The sequence below is a fragment of the Nesoenas mayeri genome, assembly GCF_963082525.1.
Source record: "Nesoenas mayeri genome assembly, chromosome: 32".
Classification (NCBI taxonomy): Eukaryota; Metazoa; Chordata; class Aves; order Columbiformes; family Columbidae; genus Nesoenas; species Nesoenas mayeri.
In genome coordinates this window covers 662,088-685,705 of record NC_137570.1, presented here as the reverse complement: position 1 = coordinate 685,705, position 23,618 = coordinate 662,088, and the positions used below count along the sequence as shown (strand labels likewise).

General features: G+C 64.1%; 2 protein-coding genes across 2 annotated transcripts; both read left to right on the top strand.

The window, feature by feature from the left end:
* Positions 1 to 282: 282 nt before the first annotated feature.
* LOC308051168 (cytochrome c oxidase subunit 6A2, mitochondrial-like) lies at positions 283 to 3,395 on the top strand (the record flags this gene model as incomplete). Its single annotated transcript, XM_080361498.1, is given in 5 exon segments — positions 283 to 307; positions 1,676 to 1,783; positions 1,786 to 1,817; positions 3,313 to 3,351; positions 3,354 to 3,395. Coding segments are annotated over 5 exon segments (246 nt in total).
* A 1,166-nt stretch (positions 3,396 to 4,561) lies between these two features.
* LOC308051166 (uncharacterized protein) lies at positions 4,562 to 10,557 on the top strand (the record flags this gene model as incomplete). The annotated part of the gene is made up of 3 exons (XM_080361496.1): positions 4,562 to 4,876; positions 6,341 to 6,448; positions 7,589 to 10,557. Coding segments are annotated over exons 1-3 (3,378 nt in total), but the record flags the coding sequence as incomplete, so codon positions are not given.
* Positions 10,558 to 23,618: the final 13,061 nt, after the last annotated feature.

Below are 23,618 nucleotides of genomic sequence, written 5' to 3'. Positions count from 1 at the left end.
CTGGGTCCCCCTCGAACTCCTGGGTCCCTCCCGGACGCCTGGGTCCCCTGGGGATCAGTGTCCCCCTCACCCCCCTCCTCCAAGGACCCAGGCGTCCGGGCCCCCCCGTGTCCCCCTCGCCCTTGAGCCGGGTCCATATTTAAGCCGGGTCCATATTTAGGCCGGGTCTATATTTAGGGGGGGCGGAGACTCCGCCCATTGGCTGGGGGGAGTTGGGGGGCGGGGCTGCACTTGACCTTGGCTGTGGGCACTTGTGGGGCTGCCCCACAGCGGGGGAGGGGGATGGCGGCCACGACCCACAGAGGAGGTGGGGAAACGGGTCATTTCGGGGGGAATCGGGGGGATTTGGGTCATTTGGGGTGGATTTGGGTCATTCGGGGTGGATTTGGGTCATTTGGGGGTGAATCGGGGGGATTTGGGTCATTTGAGGTGGATTTGGGCCATTTGGGGTGGATTTGGGTCATTTGGGCTGGATTTGGGTCATTTGAGGGTGAATTGGGGGATTTGGGTCATTTGGGGTGGATTTGGGTCATTTGAGGTGGATTTGAGGGATTTGGGGTGGATTTGGGCCCTTTGGGGTGGATTTGGGTCATTTGGGGTGAATTGGGTGGATTTGGGTCATTTTGGGGTGGATTTGGGGGATTTGGGGCTGTGTTGTGTGTTTTGTGGTGGTTTTGGGGCAGAATCCCATGGATTTGGGGTCTATTTTGGGGTCTGTTTCGGGGCAGTTTCCCTCAGATTTGGGGGGTATTCGGGGTGCGTTTTGGGGCAGTTTCATGCAGATTTGGGGCTGCTTTGGGCTGTATATTTTGGGGCAGAACCACACGGATTTGGGGTGCACTTTGGGGCAGAACCACTTCGATTCAGGGAATATTTTGGGGCAATTTCAGGCAGATTTTGGGCATCCCGAACATGGCATCCTCCCCGTCTCTCACGCTGTTCCCGCCCGTTTGGCGCCGTTTTGGGGCCATTTCCCTCAGATTTGGGGCTGCTTTGGGCTGTATATTTGGGGTGCACTTTGGGGCAGAACCACTTAGATTCAGGGCCATTTTGGGACAATTTCAGGCAGATTTTGGGCTATTTTGGGCTGATTTTGGGCATCCCCACATGGCATCCACCCCATCTCTCGCGCCGTTCCCGCCCGTTCGGCGCCGTTTTGGGGCCATTTCCCTCAGATTTGGGGCTGTACATTTTGGGACAGAACCACTTAGATTCAGGGAATGTTTTGGGGTAGTTTCAGGCAGATTTAGGGCCATTTTGGGGCAATTTGAGCAGATTTTGGGTTGTTTTGGGCATCCCCAACGTGCGTCCGCCCCGTCTCTCGCGCCATTCCAGCCTGTTCGGCGCCGTTTTGGGCCATTTCCCTCAGATTTGGGGCTGCTTTGGGCTGTATATTTGAGGTGCACTTTGGGGCAGAACCACTTCGTTTCAGGGCCATTTTGGGGCAATTTCAGGCAGATTTGGGCTGGTTTTGCCTGTTTTGAGAAGCCCCAACGTGCGTCCGCCCCTTCTCTCGCGCCGTTCCCGCCCGTTTGGCGCCGTTTCGGGGCCGTTTCGCACCGTTTCGGGGCCGTTTCCTGCCGTTTTGGCCATTTTGGAGCCGTTTGGGGGGCGCGGGGGCGTTTTGGGGTGTTTTGGGGCGTTTTGGGGCGTTGTGACGCGTTTTGGCGCGCAGGGCGGCTGTGGCGGTCGCTGTCGTTCCTGGTGGCGCTGCCGTCGGTGGGCGTCTGCATGGCCAACGTGTGGCTGGCGCAGCGCGGGGGGCACCGCCCGCCGCCCCCGTTCCGGCCTACCACCACCTGCGCATCCGCACCAAGGTTCGGGCTGAAAAACGGCGGGTTTGGGAAAAACGGGGTGTTCTGGGGGGAAATGGGGGGGGTTGGGGGGAAACGGGTGGGTTTGGGCGAAACGGGGTGTTCTGGGGGGGAAACGGGGGGGTTTGGGGAAATAGGGGGGGGTTTCGGCAAAATGGGGCAGTTTGGGGGGAAATGGGGGGGTTTTAGGGGGAAACAGGGGGGTTTGGGGGGAAATGGGGTGTTCTGGGGGAAACGGGGTGGGTTTTGGGGGGAAACGGGTGTGTTTTGGGGAAAATGGGGGATTTGGGGAAAAACAGGGGGGTTTTGGGCAAAATCGGGTGTTCTGGGGGGAAACGGGGCGGGTTTGGGGAAAAATGGGGGGGTTCAGGGCAAAAACCGGCACGTTTGGGCAAAACAGGGCAGTTTGGTGGAAACGGGGGGGGTTGGGGCAAAACGGGGTGTTCTGGGGGGAAATAGGGGGGTTTGGGGGAAATAGGGGGGGTTTGGGGGGAAACAGGGGGTTTTGGGGAAAAACGGGGGGGTTTTGGGCAAAACGGGGTGTTCTTGGGGGAAGGGGGGTTTTTGGGCAAAATGGGGCAGTTTGGGGGGAAACGGAGTTGGTTTGGGCAAAACGGAGCGGTTTTGGGGGGGAAATGGGGTGGTTTGGGGCCAAAAACGGCGGGTTTGGGCAAAACGGGGTGGTTTGGGGGAAAAATGGGGTGTTCTGGGGGAAATGGGGGTTTGGGGAAAAACAGGGGGGTTTTGGGCAAAATGGGGTGTTCTGGGGGCAAATGGGGTGGTTTGGGGAGAAATGGGGGTTTGGGGCAAAAACGGTTGGGTTTGGGCGAAACAGGGTGTTCTGGGGGGAAATAGGGGGGTTTGGGGGGAAATGGGGTGGTTTGGGGCAAAAACGGGTGGGTTTGGGCAAAATGGGGTGGTTTGGGGGGGAAACAGGGGGGTTTGGGGAAAAACGGGGTGTTCTGGGGGGGAAACAGGGGGGGTTGGGGAAAAACGGGCGGGTTTGGGCAAAACGGGGTGTTCTGGTGGGGGAAACGGGGGGGTTTTGGGGGGAAATAGGAGGGTTTGGGGGGAAATGGGGTGGTTTTGGGCAAATGGGATGGTTTGGGGGGAAATGATGTGTTTTGAGGTGAAATGATGTGTTTTTGGGGGAAAAGGGGTGTTTTGGGAAAAAGGGGTGTTTTGGGTGAAATGATGTGTTTTGGGGGGTAAACGGGTCATTCTGGTGTAAACGGGCATTTTGGGCTAAATCTGCATTTGGGGTGTATGTGTTAATGTGTCATTATGGATGTACCAGCTCGATTTTGGGGGATTTGGGTGAATGTTTCATTATGGTGGCAAAGATGTCAGTTTAGGTGCCATATGTGCGGGAAACGGTGCGATTTTGGGGCGATTTATCTTGTTTTCGTTGCAACTGGGGGATTTTGAGGTTGATTTTGGGGTGATTTCCTGTGTTTTTGGGGTGATTTTGGGGTGATTTCGTGTGTTTTTGTGGCAGCCATTCAGTGGGGCGACGGGAAACCACTCGCTGTTCCACAAACCCCTCGAACCAACCCGCTGCCCACGGGATACGAGATTTGAGGCGAAAACCAGCGGAATCGGGCAAAAAGGACCCCGAGGACGAACCTGCACACGGGGGACGGATTCCGGGCGAAAAACGCCGGAATCGGCAAAAAAAACGGTGAAAATAAACCCAAAATCGGTCAAAATGAAGCGCCACAATGTGCCGCTCGTGGGGCACGAGATTTGAGGGAAAAAACATCAAATCGGGCAAAAAAAACCCTGAGAATGAAGCGACACGACGCGCTGCACGGTGGGGGATGAGATTTCAGTTAAAAAGCACCAAAAATAGTAAAAAAATATGGTGAAAATAAGGCAAAAGTGGTGAAAATGAACCACCCCAATGTGCTGCCTGTGTGGGGGGGGGGGGGGAGATTTGAGGGAAAACACCCTGAAAATGGTGAAAATAAAACGCAAAAATGGGGAAAAGGCCAAAATGTGGGAAAACAGCCAAAAATGGGGAAAAAAAGACCAAAATGGGGAAAAAAAGGCCAAAAATGAAAATGGCGGGAAAACAGGCAAAATGGGGGAAAATGGCTCAAAATGGGGGAAATAGCCAAAAAATGGCGGGAAAACCATCCAGCCAAAAAATGGCGGGAAAACGGCCCATTAGGCTGAAATTCAGGGAAATGCGCCCAAAAAAAGGGTGAGTTACCCCCGAAAAGAGGCTGAAACGGCGGAAAATGCCCCAAAATGGAGAGAACGGACACGAACTGGGTGAAATTTGCCCCGAATTGGGTGAAATTCGCCTCAAAGTGGGTGAAACCGGCCCCGAATCGGGGGGGTGGGGGTCCCCTGAACTGAGTGAAACTGGATGAAATTGGCCCCGAATCGGACGAAACTTGCCCTGGATTGCGTGAAACTGCCCCAAAGCGCGTGTCCCGGCCCTTAAATTGGGTGGAAAAACGAGAATTAAAAACCAAAACAACAACAAACAAAGGCGTTACTTGCCAACACGATCGCTCGCCCGGCGCCTCAAGATGGCGGACCAACATGGCGGGCCAACATGGCGGACCAACCACCGAGGCGGCGGGCGGCGGGGACTACATTTCCCATCACACCCCACGGGCAGCCGACTACATCTCCCATCGTCCCCGCGGGGCGCGGCAGCCAATCACAGCGGGACTACATTTCCCGCCGCGCCGCGGGGTGTCCCTTCCCGGCCGCCGTCCGCCCGCCCGCCCGCCCCTTCGCCGCCGCGATGGCGGAGCCGCTCGGCCGCTGTGTGGACGCGGTTCGGGCGGCGGCGGCCGCGCCGGGGCCGGTGCGGGCCGAGCCGGGGCTGCTGCGGGCGCTGCTGAGCCTGCGGACCCGCCACACGCGGCGGCCGGGCGGCGCCGCTCGGTTCCGGGAGCGCGGCGGGTTGGGGCCGCTGCTGGAGCTCCTGGCGCCCGACGGGTCGCGGAGGGTCCTGGACCTGGCGCTCAGCGTCCTCGGGAACTGCTGCACAGAGCCCGGCTGCCGCCGCCAGGCACGCAGCCTCGGCGGGATCCCCCGGCTGGGTGAGTGCGGGGAACGGGGGGATGCGGGAACCCCCGCGAGGACAGTGGGACGGTCCAGATCCCCCCGCGGGGACAGTGGGACGGTCCAGACCCCCCCGCGGGGACAGTGGGACGGTCCAGAGTGCCCTGTGGGGACAGTGGGACATTCCAGACCCCCCCGCGGGGACAGTGGGATGGTCCAGACCCCCCTGTGGGGACAGTGGGACGGTCCAGAGCGCCCTGTGGGGACAGTGGGACGGTCCAGATCCCCCCGTGGGGACAGTGGGACGGTCCAGACCCCCCCACGGAGACAGTGGCACTGTCCAGACCCCCCCCCTGTGGGGACAGTGGGACGGTCCAGACCCGCCTGTGGGGACAGTGGAACGGTCCAGACCCGCCTGTGGGGACAGTGGGACGGTCCAGAGCGCCCTGTGGGGACAGTGGGACCGTTCAGACCCCCCCCCCCGCCCCGTGGAGATAATGGGACAGTCCAGTCCCTACCGTGGGGACAGTGGGACAGTCCAGTCCTCCCCGTGGAGATAATGGGACAATCCAGTCCCTACCGTGGGGACAGTGGGACATTCCAGACCCCCCCCCGTGGGGACAGTGGGACGGTCCAGACCCCCCCCGTGGGGACAGTGGGACGGTCCAGACCCCCCCCGTGGGGACAGTGGGACGGTCCAGATCCCCCCACGGGGACAGTGGGACGGTCCAGCGTGCCCTGTGGGGACAGTGGGACAGGCCAGACCCCCCCGTGGAGATAATGGGACAGTCCAGTCCCTACTGTGGGGACAGTGGGACAGTCCAGACCCCCCCACGGGGACAGTGGGACCGTCCAGACCCCCCCACGGGGACAGTGGGATGGTCCAGACCCCCCCCGTGGAGATAATGGGGCAGTCCAGTCCCTACTGTGGGGACAGTGGGACAGTCCAGACCCCCCCACGGGGACAGTGGGACAGTCCAGACCCCCCCACGGGGACAGTGGGACGGTCCAGAGCGCCCTGTGGGGACAGTGGGACAGTCCAGACCCCCCCACGGGGACAGTGGAACAGTCCAGACCCCCCCCGTGGAGATAATGGGACGGTCCAGACCCCCCCACGGGGACAGTGGGACCGTCCAGACCCCCCCACGGGGACAGTGGGACGGTCCAGAGCGCCCTGTGGGGACAGTGGGACAGACCAGTCCCCCCCGTGGGGACAGTGGGACAGTCCAGACCCCCCTCCCTCCCTCCCCACCCAGGGCATACCAGGTCAGTGTCCCCCTGCCATGGTGACAGTGGTTCAGTCCCAGCCCCATTGACCCCAATGGAGAATCCCCCCCATCCCCAGTGGTTCAGTCCCAGCCCCATTGACCCCAATGGAGAATCCCCCCCATCCCCAGTGGTTCAGTCCCAGCCCCACAGACCCCAATGGAGAATCCCCCCCCATCCCCAGTGGTTCAGTCCCAGCCCCATTGACCCCCTGTGTCCCCCCTTTGTCCCCGCAGTGACCCTGCTGTCCTCGTCCCCCCCCGAGAGCGTCCTGAACCGGGTGGCCCGGACCTTGGCCAACCTGGCGCTGGAGCCCGAGGGCGCCCGCGACGTCCTGGAGGCCGGTGAGTGTCCCCAGGGTCCCTTGGGGTGTCCCCAGGGTCCCCCCGTGTCCCTTGGGGTGTCCCTTGGGGTCCCTGAGTGTCCCGTGGGTCCCTTGGGCCCTTTAAGGGGTCCCCAAGTGTCCCCTGTGTCCCTTGAGGGTGTCCCCAAGTGTCCCCTTGGTCCCTTGGGGTGTCCCCTGGGTCCCTTATTGGGGTCCTCAGAGTGTCCCCAAGTGTCCCCTTGGGGGCTCCCTTGGGGTGTCCCTTGGGATGTCCCCAAGTATCCCCTGTGTCCCTTGGAGGGTTCCCTTGGTCCCTTATAGGGGTCCTTGGGGTGTCCCCTGGTGTCCCTTGGTGGTGTCCCTTTGGGGTGTCCCTTGGGATGTCCCCAAGTGTCCCCTGTGTCCCTTGGGGGGTCCCCTTGGTCCCTTATTGGGGTCCTCAGGGTGTCCCTTGGGGTGTCCCCAAGTGTCCCCTGTGTCCCTTGGGGGGTTCCCTTGGTCACTTATTGGGGTCCTTGGGGTGCCCCCAAGTGTCCCCTGGTGTCCCTTGAGGGTGTCCCCAAGTGTCCCCTTGGGGGCTCCCTTGGGATGTCCCCAAGTGTCCCCTGTGTCCCTTGGAGGGTCCCCTTGGTCCCTTATTGGGGTCCTCAGGGTGTCCCTTGGGGTGTCCCCTTGGTCCCTTATTGGGGTCCTTGGGGTGTCCCCAAGTGTCCCCTGATGTCCCTTGAGATGCCCCTTGGTGTCCCCTAGGGTGTCCCCAAGTGTCTCTGGTGTCCCCTGGGGTGTCCCTTGGGGTGTCCCCTGGTGTCCCTTGGGGTGTCCCCGAGTGTCCCCTGGTGTCCATTGGGGTGTCCCTTGGGGTGTCCCCTGGTGTCCCTTAGGACATCTCCTGTGTCCCTTGGGGTGTCCCCTGGTGTCCCTTGGGGTGTCCCCGAGTGTCCCCTGGTGTCCATTGGGGTGTCCCCTGGTGTCCCTTAGGACATCTCCTGTGTCCCTTGGGGTGTCCCCTGGTGTCCATTGGGGTGTCCCCAAGTGTCCCCTGTTTCCCTTGAGACATCTCTTGTGTCCCTTGGGGTGTCCCCTGGTGTCCCTTGGGGTGTCCCCAAGTGTCCCCTGCTGTCCCTTGGGGTGTCCCCAAGCGTCCCCGCTGTCCCCGCAGGCGCGGTCCCGCTGCTGGTGTCCCTGTCCTCGTCCTGCGTCACCCCCTGGTGCCTGCACAGCGCCGCGCGCGCCCTGCGCGTCCTGGCGGCGTCCCCGGCGTCCCCGACGTCCCCGGCGTCCCCGCGCGCCGCCCTGTGCCGCGCCGGCGCCATCGCCGCGCTGTCCGCGCGCCTGGCGCGCCTGTCCCCGTGTCACCCGGCGTGCGCCGCCGTCACCCGCGCGCTGCGCGCCCTCGCCGGGCCCCCGCACCCCCCGGACCTGGGCGACGTGGCGCCCGCGCTGCCCGTGCTGCTGGACATCGTCACCGCGGCCGCGCAGGGACACCGCGACGACGGCGGTGTCACCGGAGTGTCACCCGATCAACACCGCGACAACGGGAGTGTCACCGGAGTGTCACCCGATCAACACCGCGACAACGGGAATGTCACCAGAGCATCACCAGGTTGTCACCAGGACACTGGGGGTGTCACCAGAGTGTCACCCGATCAACACCGCGACAACGGGAGTGTCACCAGGGCGTCATCAGGTTGTCACCACAACATTGGGAGTGTCACCAGAGCATCATCAGGTTGTCACCACAACACTGAGGGTGTCACCAGAGTGTCACCCGATCAACACCAGGACAACAGGAGTGTCACCAGGGCGTCATCAGGTTGTCACCACAACACTGAGAGTGTCACCAGAGTGTCACCCGATCAACACCCGGACAACGGGAGTGTCAACAGAATGTCACCTGATCAACACCGGGACAACAGGAATGTCACCAGAGCATCACCAGGTTGTCACCACAACACTGGGAATGTCACCAGAGTGTCATCAGGTTGTCACCAGGACACTGGGGGTGTCACCAGAGTGTCACCCGATCAACACCGGGACAACAGGAATGTCACCAGGGTGTCATCAGGTTGTCACCACAACACTGGGAATGTCACCAGAGTGTCACTCGATCAACACCGGGACAACAGGAGTGTCACCAGGGCATCATCAGGTTGTCACCACAACACTGGGAATGTCACCAGAGTGTCATCAGGTTGTCACCACAACACTGAGAGTGTCACCAGAGTGTCACTCGATCAGCACCGGGACAACAGGAGTGTCACCAGAGTGTCACCTGGCTGTCACCAGGACACTGGGAATGTCACCAGAGCGTCACCTAATCAACACCGGGACAACAGGAGTGTCACCAGAGCGTCACCAGGTTGTCACCACAACACTGGGAGTGTCACCAGAGTGTCACCAGGCTGTCACCACAACACTGGGAGTGTCACCAGAGCGTCACCTGCTCAACACCGGCACAACAGGAGTGTCACCAAAGTGTCACCGGGTTGTCACCACGACAACAACGCCACCGAAGCGCTGGGGGGGTGTCACCAAAACGCGGTCGCCGGAGCGGCCCCGGTGTCACCGCGCCCCACGTTGGGCGCCCGCGGTGGGGTCACAGCACCCGATTTGGGGACCGATCCGGGGACACTGGGGACAACGTCAGGACATCGTCGTCGAGGGGCTGGTGTCCCCAGGGTGTCCCCTGCGTGTCCCCAAGGCGGTGGTGTCACCAGAGTGTCCCCAGGGTGTCCCCAAGGCGGTGGCGTCACCAAGGTGTCCCCCGCGTCTCCCCAAGGTGCCGACGTCCCCCGGGTGTCCCCCACGTGTCCCCAAGGCGCTGATGCCACCAAAGTGTCCCCTGCATCTCCCCAAGGCGCTGATGTCCCCCAGGTGTCCCCCATGTGTCACCAGGGGGATGATGTCCCCCAGGTGTCCCCAATGTGTCACCAGGGGGATGATGCCACTGAATTGTCCCCAATGTGTCCCCACGGTGCCGATGTCCCTTGGGTGTCCCCAATGTGTCACCAGGGGGATGATGTCACCAAAGCGTCCCCCGCCTGTCACCACTGTGCCGACGTCCCCAAGGTGACCCTGGCATGTCACATGGGGTATGACGTCACCAAAGCGTCCCCCATGTGTCACCATGGTGCCAATGTCCCCATGGTGTCCCCCGTGTGTCACCATGGTGTCAATGTCACCAAAGCGTCCCCCACGTGTCACCATGGGGATGACGTCACCAAAGCGTCCCCCACGTGTCACCATGGTGCCAATGTCACCAAAGCGTCCCCCACGTGTCACCATGGGGATGACGTCACCAAAGCGTCCCCCACGTGTCACCATGGTGCCAATGTCACCAAAGCGTCCCCCACGTGTCACCATGGTGCCGATGTCACCAAAGCGTCCCCCATGTGTCACCATGGTGTCAATGTCCCCAAAGCGTCCCCCACATGTCACCATGGTGCCGATGTCACCGAAGCGTCCCCCATGTGTCACTGTGGCGCCAACGTCACCAAAGCGTCCCCCATATGTCACCATGGTGTCAATGTCACCAAAGCGTCCCCCACGTGTCACCAGGGGGATGATGTCCCCATGGTGTCCCCGTCGTGCCACCAGGGTGCCAATGTCACTGAAGCGTCCCCCATGTGCCACCATGGTGCCAATGTCACCAAAGCGTCCCCGTCGTGTCACCATGGTGCCAATGTCCCCGAAGCGTCCCCCGCGTGCCACCGCGGTGCCGACGTCCCCGTGGTGTCCCCCGCGTGCCACCACGCGGCGCTGTGCGTGCTGGCGGCCGCCTGCAGCCGCGCGTGGCTGCGCCCGGCGCTGGGCGCCATGGGCGCGGTGGAGGCGGTGACGGCCGAGGTGTGGCGGGCGCTGCGGCGGCGCCCGGACGCCGGGGTCCCCGCGCTGCTGGAGCCGGGGGCGCGGGCGCTGTGCCTGCTGTGCCGCGAGGCCGTGAACCGCGCGCGGCTGCGCGCCGGCGCGGCGCCGGGGCTGCGCGCGCTGCTGGGGGTGCTGCGCCACCCCCGCGCCCGGCGCTGGCGCCCGCGGGTGCTGCTGGCGCTCGCCGCCTTCGCCTACGACGCCGACGCCATGGCCGCGCTGGTGCCCATGGGGGTGGTGCCCGCGCTGGGGGAGGCGCTGGGGGGGGTGGGGGGGGGGGAGGGGGAGGGGGGGGAGGGGTGGGGGGAGGAGGGGGAGGGGGAGGGGGAGGGGGGGTGGGGGGAGGAGGGGGAGGGGGAGGCGTCGTGGGATCTGCCCAGGGACCCAGGAGGAGGAGGAGGAGGAGGAGGGGACGGCGGGAGCTGCAGGGGGCGCAGGTGAGGGGGGGGTGGGGGTGATGGGGGGAGTGGGGATGTTTGGGGGGTGGGGACATCGGGGGGGGTTGGGGGCCATGGGGGGGGTGGGGGGCATTGGGGATCATGGGGGTCTTGGGTATATTGGGGGGACCCTGTAGGGGGTTGTGGACATTGGGAACCATGGGGGGGTTGGGGGCATTATGGGGGGGGGGGATGTTGGGGGGGTGGGGGACCATGGAGGGGTTGGGGGCATTGGGACTATGGGGGGGCATTGGGGATCATGGGGGTCTTGGGTATATTGGGGGGACCCTGGCGGGGGATTGGGGACCATGGGGGCATTGGGATTGGGGACTATGGGGGGGTTGGGGGCATTATGGGGGAGGGGATGTTGGGGGGGTGGGGACCATGGGGGGGTTGGGGATCATGGGGGGTCTTGGGTATATTGGGGGGACCTTGGTTGGGGATTGGGGACCATGGGGGGGCGTTGGGGATCATGGGGGGTCTTGGGTATATTGGGGGACCCTGGTTGGGGGTTGGGGACTATGGGGGGGCATTGGGGACCATGGGGGGGTTGGGGCATTGGGGATCGTGGGGGTCTTGGGTATATTGGGGGGACCCTGGCGGGGAGTTGGGGGCATTATGGGGGGTGGGGTGGGATGTTGGGGGGATTGGAGATGTTGGGGGGTTGAGGACCATGGGGAGGCATTGGGGATCATGGGGGTCTTGGGTATATTGGGGGGACCCTGGTTGGGGGTTGGGGACATTGGGGGCTATGGGGGGGCATTGGGAACTATGAGGGTGTGGGGTCCCTGGGGGATTTGGGGACATTGGGGGTCCCCATTGTTTGGGGTCCCTGGGGGGGATTTAGGACCCTGGGGGGTTTGGGGGTCCCCATTGGTTGGGTTCCCTGGGTGGGGGGGGTTGGGGTCCTGGGGGGGGTGTTGGGGACATTGGGGGTCCCCGTTGTTCGGGGTCCCGCTCTGACCCCCGCCCCCCCCCCCCTTTCTTCTCCCCCCCCCCAGGTCGGGCCCGCTCCCCCCGCTGCACGCGCTGGCCCTCCCGCGGGGGGGGGCGGGTTTCGGGGACCCCCCGCGCCCCGAGACCCCCGCGCTGCTGCTGCTGAGCCGCCTGGCCTGCCAGGCCCCGCCCCCCCGCGCCCTGGCCACGCCCCCTCTGCTGGGCGGGCTCGTGCGCTACCTGCTGGCCACGCCCCGCCCGCCCCCGCCGCGCTGCGCCTGCTCCGGCGCGTGGCCGGGGGGGGGCAGCCCCCCTGCTGGGGCCGCTGCTCGCGAGCTTCGGCCCCTCCCACCTGCACCTGCGCCTCGTGCGGGGGCTGCCCCGGGGACCCAGGCGTCCGGGAGAGCGCCCCCCCCCCCCGGACCCCGAGCAGCAGGGAGCGCCTCAGGGAGCTGGGTGAGTGGGGGGGGGGGTGGGGGTCATGGGAGGTCATGGGGGGGTCATGGGGGTCTGGGGGTGATTGAGGGTCTGGGGGTGCCTGAGGGACCCAGGCGTCCGGGAGAGCGCCCCCCCCCCCCCGGACCCGAGCAGCAGGGAGCGCCTCAGGGAGCTGGGTGAGGTGGGGGGGGGGTGGGGGTCATGGGAGTCATGGGGGTCATGGGGGTCGGGGGGTGATTAGGGGGCTGGGGGTGATTGGGGGTCTGGGGGTGCACAAGGGACCCAGGCGTCCGGGAGAGCGCCCCCCCCCCCGACCTGCAGAGCAGGGAGCTGGGTGAGTGTGGGGGGTATGGGGGTCATGAGGGGTCATGGGAGGTCATGGGGTCTGGGGGTGATTGGGAGTCTGGGGGTGATTGGGGGTCGGGGGGGTGTGCGAGGGACCCAGGCGTCCGGGAGAGCGCCCCCCCCCCACCCCGGGCCCATGGGGAGCGCCTCAGGGAGCTGGGTGAGAGTGGGGGGGTCTGGGGGGTGCGCAAGGGACCCAGGCGTCCGGGAGAGCGCCCCCCCCGGGCCTGTGGGGAGCGCCTCAGGGAGCTGGGTGAGTTGGGGGGGGGGGTATGGGGGTCAGTGGGGGGTCAAAGGGGTCATGGGGGGTCCCGGGGTGTCCCTGACGTCCGTCCGTCCGTCTGTCCGCCCCAGGCCCGGTCCGTCCTGCTGTCCCTCTGTGCCGCCCTCTCACCCCGTTCGGTTTGGGGCTTTTGCGGCAGCTGCTGCGCCGGGGGAGCCCCCGGGGCCGCCTGGGGGGGGCGACGGCCGTCGTGCTGCTGGCAGGTACCTATAGACACCCTATAGATCATATAGATACCCATAGATGTAGATCATATAGATACCCTATAGACCCCGTAGATCCTGTACAGACCCCATAGAGCAGCTACAGAGCCCCCGGGGCCGCCTGGGGGGGGCGACGGCCGTCGTGCTGCTGGCCGGGTACCTATAGACCCTGTAGATCATATAGATACCCTATGGATACTTTATAGATATCTATAGACACCTACAGATCATATAGATCTTGTATAGGCCCTGTTATCCCGTGTTCCCCACGATGCCCCATTGTCCCCATTGTCCCATTGTCCCATTGTCCCCATTGTTCTGTTGTCCCCATTATCCCATTGTCCCCATTGTCCCCGTTGTCCCCATTGTCCCCATGTCCCCGTTGTCCCCTTGTCCCCATTGTCCCCCTACCCCATTATCCCCATGGTCCCATTGTCCCCATTGTCCCCTTGTCCCCATTGTCCCACTACCCCATTATCCCCATGGTCCCATTGTCCCCATTGTCCCCATTGCCTCCATTGTCCCATTATCCCATTGTCCCCATTGTCCCCTTGTCCACATTGTCCCCTTGTCCCATTACCCAATTGTCCCCTTGTCCCCATTGTCCCCTTATCCCATTGTCCCATTGTCCCCATTGTCCCCTTGTCCCATTACCCCATTGTCCCCTTGTCCCCATTGTCCCCTTCTGCCATTGTCCCCATTGTCCCCATTGTCCTCATTGTCCCCTTGACCCATTACCCCATTGTCCCATTGTCCCCTTGTCCCCATTGTCCCCTTGTCCCGTTATCCCATTGTCCCCGTGTCCCATTATCCTATTGTCCCCATTGTCCCCTTGTCCCATTATCCCATTGTCCCCTTGTCCCCATTACCCCGTTGTCCCATTACCCCATTGTCCCCTTGTCCCCATTGTCCCCGTTGTCCCCATTGTCCCCATTGTCCCATTGTCCCCTTATCCCCTTGTCCCCATTGTCCCCTTACCCCTTGTCCCGTGTCCCCAGGCCGGGGTCTCCGCTGTGCTCTCTGCTGTGGGGCCCGCAGGGGGCGCTGGCGCAGCTGCTGGAGGCGGTGACGTCATCGGCGACGTCATCGGTGACGTCATCGGAGTCCCCCTGTCACCTCCCCCCGGCCTTCGTGCTCTACGCGGCCGACGCCATCGCGGAGGTCAGGGGACACCGGCACGCGCAGGTGGGGACGTGGGGACCCCTTGGGGACATCGGGGACCCCTTGGGGACATGGGGACCCATTGGGGACATGGGGGACCCCTTGGGGACATGAGGGACATGAGGGGGCAGGGACATCGGGGACATGGGGGACCCCTTGGGGACATTGGGGACATTGGGGACATGGGGTTGATAGGGACATTGGGGACCCCTTGGGGACATTGGGGACATGGAGGACCCCTTGGGGACATTGGGGACATTGGGGACATGGGGTTGACAGGGACATCGGGGACCCCTTGGGGACACAGGGACATCAGGGACATTGGGGATGGCTTGGGGACATTGGGGACGTGGGGACATCAGGGACATGGGGGGAACAGGGACATTGGGGACCCCTTGGGGACATTGGGGACATTGGGCACATGGGGCTGACAGGGACATTGGGGACCCCTTGGGGACATGGGGACATTGGGGACATTGGGGTTGGCTTGGGGACATTGGGGGGACAGGGACATTGGGGACATGGGGGGACTCCTTGGGGACACTGGGGACATGGGGTTGACAGAGACATTGGGGACCCCTTGGGGACACAGGGACATTGGGGACATGGGGACATCAGGGACCCATTGGGGACATTGGGAACATGAGGGAGACAGGGACATTGGGGACCCCTTAGGGACAGGGACGTTGGGGACCCATCGGGGACATTGGGACCCCTTGGGGACCCATTGGGGACATTAGGGACCCATTGGGGACATCTGGGACATGGGGGACATTGGGGACATGGGGGACATTGGGGACACACTGGGGATGGGGGTGTTGGGGACATCACAGGGCCCTTGGGGACATCACTGGGGACACGGGACCCGCAGGTGGACGGTGACACCGCGGAGCTTTGGGGACCTGCGAACGGACACGGGGACAGCGGTGACACCCATGGGGACAGCGGGGACCTGCAGGACCCCTGGGGACACCCGGTGACACTCGGGGACAGCTGGGGACACCCGGACGGACACCTGGACACTGGGGACACCTGGGGACACCCGGACGGACATGGGGACACCCGCGATTGTCCCCAAGCGTCCCCAAGGGCCCCCAAACGCCCCCCGGGGTCCCCGTGTCCTCACGTGTCCCCAGCGCCCCCCAAACGGCCCCTCTGGGACCCCCCGTCCTGTCCCCAAGTGTCCCCAATCTCTTCCACCCCATGTCCCCCATCACCCCCTTGTCCCCAAGTGTCCCCAGACCCTTCCAACCCATCTCAATGTCCCCCACTGTCCCCAAACCCCATCACCCCATTGTCCCCATTGTCCCCAAACCCCTCTGACCCATCTCAATGTCCCCAAGTGTCCCCATTGTCCCCAACCCCCTCCAACCCTTGTCCCCAAGTGTCCCAAGTATCCGCAACCCCCCCCAACCCCTGTCCCCAAGTGTCCCCATTGTCCCAAACCCCTCCAACCCATCCCAGTGTCCCCAAGTGTCTCCAAACCCTTCCCATGATTGTCCCCAAGTGTCCCCATTGTCCCCAACCCCCTCCAACCCATCTCAATGTCCCCAAGTGTCCCCAAACCCCTCCAACCCCTCTCAATGTCCCCAAGTGTCCCCAAACCCCATCACCCCATTTTCCCCAACCCCTCCCAACTCTTGTCCCCAAGTGACCCCAAACCCTTCCAACCCCTGTCCCCAAGTGTCCCCATTGTCCCCAACCCTCTCCAACCCACCTCAATGTCCCCAAGTGTCCCCACTGTCCCCAACCCCCTCCAACCCATCCCAATGTCCACCAGTGTCCTCATTGACCCCAAACCCCAGTGTCCCATTGGCCCCAAACCCCATCACCCCATTGTCCCCAACCCCCTCCAACCCATCTCAATGTCCCCAAGTGTCCCCAAACCCCTCCAACCCCTCTCAATGTCCCCAAGTGTCCCCAAACCCCATCACCCTCATTGTCCCCAACCCTCTCCAACCCATCTCAATGTCCCCAAGTGTCCCCAAACCCCTCCAACCCCTCTCAATGTCCCCAAGTGTCCCCAAACCCCATCACCACATTGTCCCCAACCCCCTCCAACCCTTGTCCCCAAGTGACCCCAAACCCTTCCCATGATTGTCCCCAAGTGTCCCCATTGTCCCCAACCCCCTCCAACCCTTGTCCCCAAGTGACCCAAACCCTTCCCATGATTGTCCCCAAGTGTCCCCATTGTCCCCAAACCCCATCACCCCACTGTCCCCAACGCCCCCCACCGCACCGCAGGGTCCCCCCGCGCGCCCCCCGTGCCCGTACTGGCGCTGCCCCCACGACGTGCGGCTGCTGCCGTCGGGCGCGGCGCGGCGCGGGGTGCCGGCGCTGCGCGTGGCGCTGAGCCGCGCGTCGCCGGCGCTGCGGGCGCTGCTGCGCGCGCCGTTCGCCGAGCGCGGCCGGGGCGCGGTGCGGCTGCGCCGGTGCCCGCGGCGCGCGCTGCTGCTGCTGCTGCACTTCGCGCACGGCTGCCGCGCCGCGCCCTGCCCCCGCATGGACCCCCCGCCCCCGCCCGGGGTCGCCGGTGCCGCCGTGGCGCTGGCGCGGCGCTTCCTGCTGCCCGGCTTCGAGGCGCACGTGGCCGCGCTGCTGGCGGGAGACGTGTCCCCGTTGGCCACAAACCCCGGCGCCCCGGTGTCCCCAAAGCCCTCCAACCCATCCCAATGTCCCCCAGTGTCCCCAAAGCCCTCCAACCCATCCCAATGTCCCCCAGTGTCACCATTGTCCCCAAACCCCTCCAACCCATCCCAATGTCCCCCAGTGTCACCATTGACCCCAAACCCCAGCACCCCATTGACCCCAGACCCTTCCAACCCATCCCAATGTCCCCCAGTGTCCCCACTGACCCCAAACCCCATCACCCCATTGACCCCAAACCCCAGTGTCCCATTGACTCCATTGACCCCAAACCCCTCCAACCTATCTCAATGTCCCCAAGTGTCCCCATTGTCCCCAAACCCCCATCTCCCCATTGTCCCCAAACCCCTCCAACCCATCTCAATGTCTCCCAGTGTCCCCAAACCCCCCCAACCCTTGTCCCCAAGTGTCCCCATTGTCCACAAACCCCTCCAACCCTTGTCCCCAAGTGTCCCCACTGTCCCCAAACCCCCCCAGCCCTTGTCCCCAAGTGTCCCCATTGTCCCCGCCGTTGTCCCCGGTGTCGCTGTGGGCGCTGGCCGAGCGCTGGGGCTGCGTCCCCCTGGGTGCCCGCGCTGCAGCTGCCATGGTGGCCGGGGACGTGGTGACGCTGGCGCGGCGGCTGCGCCGGGCGGCGCGCGTGGCGCGGTGTCCGCGGCGCCTGGCGCGGGCGCTGCTGCTCGCGCTGTCACCGTCACCGTCACCGCCGTCACCGTCACCGCCGTCACCGCCACCGCCCGCGGGTCCCGGGGAGCCCTGGGGACAGGGGGACCCGCTGCTGCTGCGCCCCGACAGTGATGATGATGATGGGGACGATGATGATGGGGACGATGATGATGGGGACGATGATGATGACGGGGACCAGCTGGAGGAGGATTTCGGGGTCCCCCCCGAGGCGCTTGGGGACGATGGGGACGAGCTTGGGGACATCTGGGAGCTCGAGGACACCTGGGGGCTCGGGGACAACGCGGGGGACGCTGGGGACGTGGCCGTGGACCTTGGGGACACCCCAGTGGATCTTGGGGACACCTCAGTGGATCTTGGGGACACCCCAATGGATCTTGAGGACACCCCAATGGACACTGGGGACACCTCAATGGATCTTGGGGACACCTCGGGTGACAATGATGGGGACACAGGGACCAAGGTGACTTGATGGGACCTTGGGGACTCCCTGGGGGAATGTGTCAGTGGATCTTAGGGACACCCCAATGGATCTTGGGGACACCTCAGTGGACCTTGGGGACACCCCAATGGACCTTGGGGACACCTCAGTGGACACTCCAATGGACACTGGGGACACCCCAATGGATCTTGGGGACACCTCAGTGGACCTTGGGGACACCCCAATGGACCTTGGGGACACCTCAGTGGACACCCCAATGGACACTGGGGACACCCCAATGGATCTTGGGGACACCTTGGGTGACAATGATGGGGACACAGGGACCAAGGTGACTTGATAGGACCTTGGGGACCCCCTTGGGGACACCTCAATGGACACTGGGGACACCCCAATGGATCTTGGGGACACCCCAGTGGATCTTGGGGACCCCACAAGGACCTTGGGGACACCTCGGGTGACAATGATGGGGACACAGGGACCAAGGAGCCCCGATGGGACCTTGGGGACATTTGGGGCCATTTGGGGCCGTTTGTCCCCCGGGGGGGTCCCGGTGGCGGGCGCCCGCGTTTTGGGCGGAATTCACGGGGTTTTGGGACTTTGTAGCGGGAAACGCACAATAAAGGAGGTGAAAGCACCGCTGTGTGGACCCAGGCGTTCGGGAGGGACCCAGGAGTTCCGGGGGGACCCAGGCGTTCGGGGGGGGACCCAGGAGTTCGGGGAGGACCCAGGAGTTCGGGAGGGGGACCCAGGCGTTCGGGAGGGACCCAGGAGTTCGGGAGGGACCCAGGAGTTCGGGGGGGGACCCAGGAGTTCGGGAGGGACCCAGGAGTTCGGGGGGGGACCCAGGAGTTCGAGGAGGACCCAGGAGTTCGGGAGGGGGACCCAGGCGTTCGGGAGGGACCCAGGAGTTCGGGAGGGACCCAGGAGTTCGGGAGGGGACCCAGGAGTTCGGGAGGGACCCAGGAGTTCGGGAGGGACCCAGGAGTTCGGGAGGGGACCCAGGAGTTCGGGGGGGCGGGCAGGAGTTGGGGGGGACCCAGGAGTTCGGGGGGACCCAGGAGTTCGGGGGAGGGGGATGGGTGTGTATCTCTCTCCATCCCACAATCCCCCGCGCTCCGGGAGGGGGGCGTGGCTGCAGAACAAGCCCCGCTGCGATTGGCTGGGCCGGAAGCCCCGCCCCTCCCTGCCCCCCCCCAGGTCCTAGCGCCCGCCGAGCGGCTCCGCAGGTACAACCGGGACCCCCCTCCCCCCTCCCCCCTCCCCCCCCACCCCCGCCCCTCCCCCCCCGCCCCCCCCTCCCCCCGCTGCTTCGCGACCGACCCGAAATCGCGAAAATCCGCCCCAAAAGTGCCGCCCCCCCCCTCGCCCCCCGTCCCGTGGGGCTTTGCGGCGCCGCTCAATGGGAGACCCCCCTCCCCCCCTCCCCTCCCCCCCCCGGGGCGGGAAAACAAGATGGCGGCGGCGGGGGGAGGGGCGGCCACGCCCCCTGGGGGGAGGGGCGGAAAGTGGGGGAAAAAATGGGGAAAATGGTAAAAAATTGAGGAAATGGGGGAAATGGGGAAAATGGGGGAAAATGGGGGGAAATGGTAAAAAATGGAGGAAATGGGGAAAATGGGGGGAAATAGGGGGAAAGGGCACAGAAATGGTTAAAACGGCAGGTCCTGCGGCACCTCCACCATGGGGGACAGAACCGGCGGGACAGACGGACGCGCAACTGGTGGGACGGACGAACATGGAACCGGTGGGACGGACGGACATGGAGCCGGCGGGACAGACAGACGCGGAACCGGTGGGACAGACGGACATGGAACTGGTGAGACAGACGGACGCGGAGCTGGTGGGACAGACGGACATGGAACCGATGGGACAGATGGACACAGGGATGGAACCAGCGGGACAGACGGACACGGAACTGGTGGGACAGATGGACATGGAACCGATGGGACAGATGGACACGGGGACGGAACCGGCGGGACAGACGGACACGGGGATGAAACTGGTGGGACAGACAGACACGGAACCAGCGGGACAGACGGACACAGGGATGGAACCGGCGGGACGGACAGACTCAGAACTGGCGGGACAGACGGACATGGAACCGGTGGGACAGATGGACACGGGGACGGAACCGTTGGGACAGACGGACACGGGGACGGAACCGGCAGGACAGACGGACACGGGGATGGAAGTGGCGGGACAGACGGACACAAAGGTCTTGGGGATCCCAAGCTGGAAGAGCCTGGAGATGCCACCACCAAGATGGATGAACCTGAACCCCCTGGAGATGCCACCACCATGGTGGGTCCCCCCAAAGCTCTTGGGGACCCCAACACTGAAGCCTTTGGAGATGTCACCACCGTGATGGGTCCACCCAAAGGTCTTGGAGATGCCACCACCGTGATGGATGAACCCAAAGGTCTTGGGGACCCCAACACCGAAGCCCCCGGAGATGCCACCACCATGATGGACAAACCCAAAGCCCATGGACATCCCAACACCGAAACCCTTGGAGATGCCACCACCATGGTCAAGAGACCCAGAACCCGCAGGGGTGGCACCACCAGGATGAACAAACCCGAAGCCCCTGGAGATGCCACCACCAGGATGGATCCACCCAAAGCCCCTGGAGATGCCACCACCGTGGTCAAGAGACCCAAGACCCGCAGGGGTGTCACCACCACAACTAATGCACCCAAAGCCCATGGAGACCCCAACACCGAAGCCCTTGGAGATGCCACCACCATGGTCAAGAGACCCAGAACCCGCAGGGGTGGCACCACCATGATGGACAAACCCAAGACCATGATGGATCCTCCCAAAGCTCTTGGGCACCCCAACACCGAAGCTGTTGGAGATGCCACCACCATGATGGGCAAACCCGAAGCCCTTGGAGATCCCAACACCGAAACCCTTGGAGGTGCCACCACCATGATGGATCCACCCAAAGCTCTTGGAGACGCCACCACCATGATGGATCCCCCCAAAGCTCTTGGAGACGCCACCGTCATGGTCAAGAGACCCAAAACCCGCAGAGGTGTCACCACCGCGATCAATGCACCCAAAGCTCTTGGAGATCCCAAGTCTGAACCCCTTGGAGATGCCACCACCATGATGGGCAAACACAAAGCCCTTGGAGATCCCAACACTGAAACCCTTGGAGATGCCACCACCATGGTCAAGAGACCCAGAACCCGCAGGGGTGGCACCACCAGAACGGACAGATCCAAAGCTCTTGGAGATGCCACCACCAGGATGGACAAACCCAAAAGCCATGGACATCCCAAGTCTGAACCCCTTGGAGATGCCACCACCATGATGAATCCACCCAAACCCCTTGGTGATCCCACCACCAAACCCTTTGGAGATGCCACCACCATGATGGGCAAACGCAAAGCCCATGGACATCCCAAGTCCGAACCCCTTGGAGATGCCACCACCATGATGAATCCCCCCAAAGCCCATGGAGATCCCAAGTCCAAAGCCCCTGGAGATGCCACCACCATGATAAATCCCCCCAAAGCCCATGGTGACGCCACCACCATGATGAATCCCCCCAAACCCCATGGAGATGCCACCACCGAACCCCTTGGCGACACCACCACCATGATGGATCCACCCAAACCCCATGGAGATGCCACCACCATGATGGACAAACCCAAAGCCCATGGACATCCCACCACCAAACCCTTTGGAGATGCCACCACCATGATGGGCAAACCCAAAGCTCTTGGAGATCCCAAGTCTGAACCCCTTGGAGATGCCACCACCATGATGGATCCACCCAAACCCCTTGGCGACGCCACCACCATGATGGGCAAACCCAAAGCCCATGGACATCCCACCACCAAACCCCTTGGAGATGCCACCACCATGATGGGCAAACCCAAAGCTCTTGGAGATCCCAAGTCTGAACCCCTTGGAGATGCCACCACCATGATGGATCCACCCAAAGCTCTTGGAGATCCCAAGTCTGAACCCCTTGGAGACGCCACCACCATGATGGATCCCCCCAAAGCTCTTGGAGATCCCAAGTCCAAAGCCCATGGAGATGCCACCACCATGGTGGACAAACCCAAACCCCTTGGTGATCCCACCACCGACCCCCTTGTCGACGCCACCACCACCCCAGCTCCCCCCACCCCCACCCCCCCCACCCCATCGCGCCCCTCCCCCCCCTTCCCCTGCGGCTCCTGCGCCAAGACCTACCCCACCCTGTCCAAGCTGGCGATCCACGTCCGCGCCCACACGGGCGAGCGCCCCTTCCCCTGCCCCGACTGCCCCAAGGCCTTCGCCGACCCCTCGGTGCTGCGCAAGCACCGCCGCGGCCACGCCGGCGTGCGCCCGCACCGCTGCGCCCTGTGCCCCAAGGCGTACGCCGAGCTCAAGGACCTGCGCAACCACCAGCGCGCCCACACCGGCGAGCGCCCCTTCCTCTGCGCCGACTGCGGAAAGAGCTTCGGCCGCTCCTCGTCGCTCGCGTGCCACCAGCGCATCCACGCGCCGCGCAAGCCCTTCGCCTGCGACGCCTGCGGGAAGAGCTTCACGCAGCTCTCGTCCTACCAGAGCCACCGCCGCGTGCACACCGGCGAGCGCCCCTTCCTGTGCCCGCAGTGCGGCCGCACGTTCGCCGACCCCTCCAGCTTCCGGCGGCACCAGCGCGCGCACCAGGGGGTGAAGCCGTACGGCTGCCGCGAGTGCGGGAAGGCGTTCCGGCAGCCGGCGGACCTGGCGCTGCACCGGCGCACGCACACGGGCGAGCGGCCCTGGGCCTGCGGCGACTGCGGCAAGAGCTTCGTGGCGTCGTGGGACCTGAAGCGGCACCGGCTGACGCACGGCGCCGAGCGGCCCTGGCGCTGCCCCGACTGCGGCCGCGCCTTCTGGGAGCGGGGGGCGCTGGGGAAGCACCGGCGCGCGCACTCCGGCGAGCGGCCCTGGGCCTGCGGGAGCTGCGGGAAGGGCTTCGGGGGGCGCGCGGGGCTGCGCAAGCACGAGAGGACGCACGGCGCGGGTGTGGCGGGAGCCAATATGGCCGCCGGGCTGGGGAGCAATATGGCCGCCGGAGAGGGGGGGGGCGGGGGGAAAGAGGGGGGTGGGGTTGGTGGCAATATGGCCGCCGGTCTAGGAGCCAATATGGCTGCCAGTCTAGGCCCCAAGATGGCCGCCGGACTAGGCCCCAATATGGCCGCCGGGTTGGGGCACAGTATGGCCGACGCGGATGTGGCGGGCGCCAATATGGCCGCTGGGCTGGGGAGCAATATGGCCGGCGCGGATGTGGCCGGCGCCAATATGGCCGCCGGGGGAGGGCGCAATATGGCCGACACTGATGTGGGTGGCGCCAATATGGCCGCCAGGGTGAGGTGCAATATGGCTGCCGGGGGAGGGCACAGTATGGCCGACATTGACGTGGCCAGCACCAATATGGCCGCCAGGCTGGGGAGCAATATGGCCTATGCGGATGTGGCTGGTGCCAATATGGCCGCTGGGCTGGAGCACAATATGGCCGACACTGATGTGGCTGGCACCAATATGGCCGCCAGAGTGGGGTGCAATATGGCCGACAGTCTAGGCCCCAATATGGCCACCGGGCTGGGGTGCAGTATGGCCGACGCTGATGTGGCCGGCACCAATATGGCCACTGGGGGAGGGCACAGTGTGCCCACCAGTCTAGGCCCCAATATGGCCGCCAGAGTGGGGCGCAATATGGCTGACACTGATGTGGCGGGCGCCAATATGGCCGCCAGGCTAGG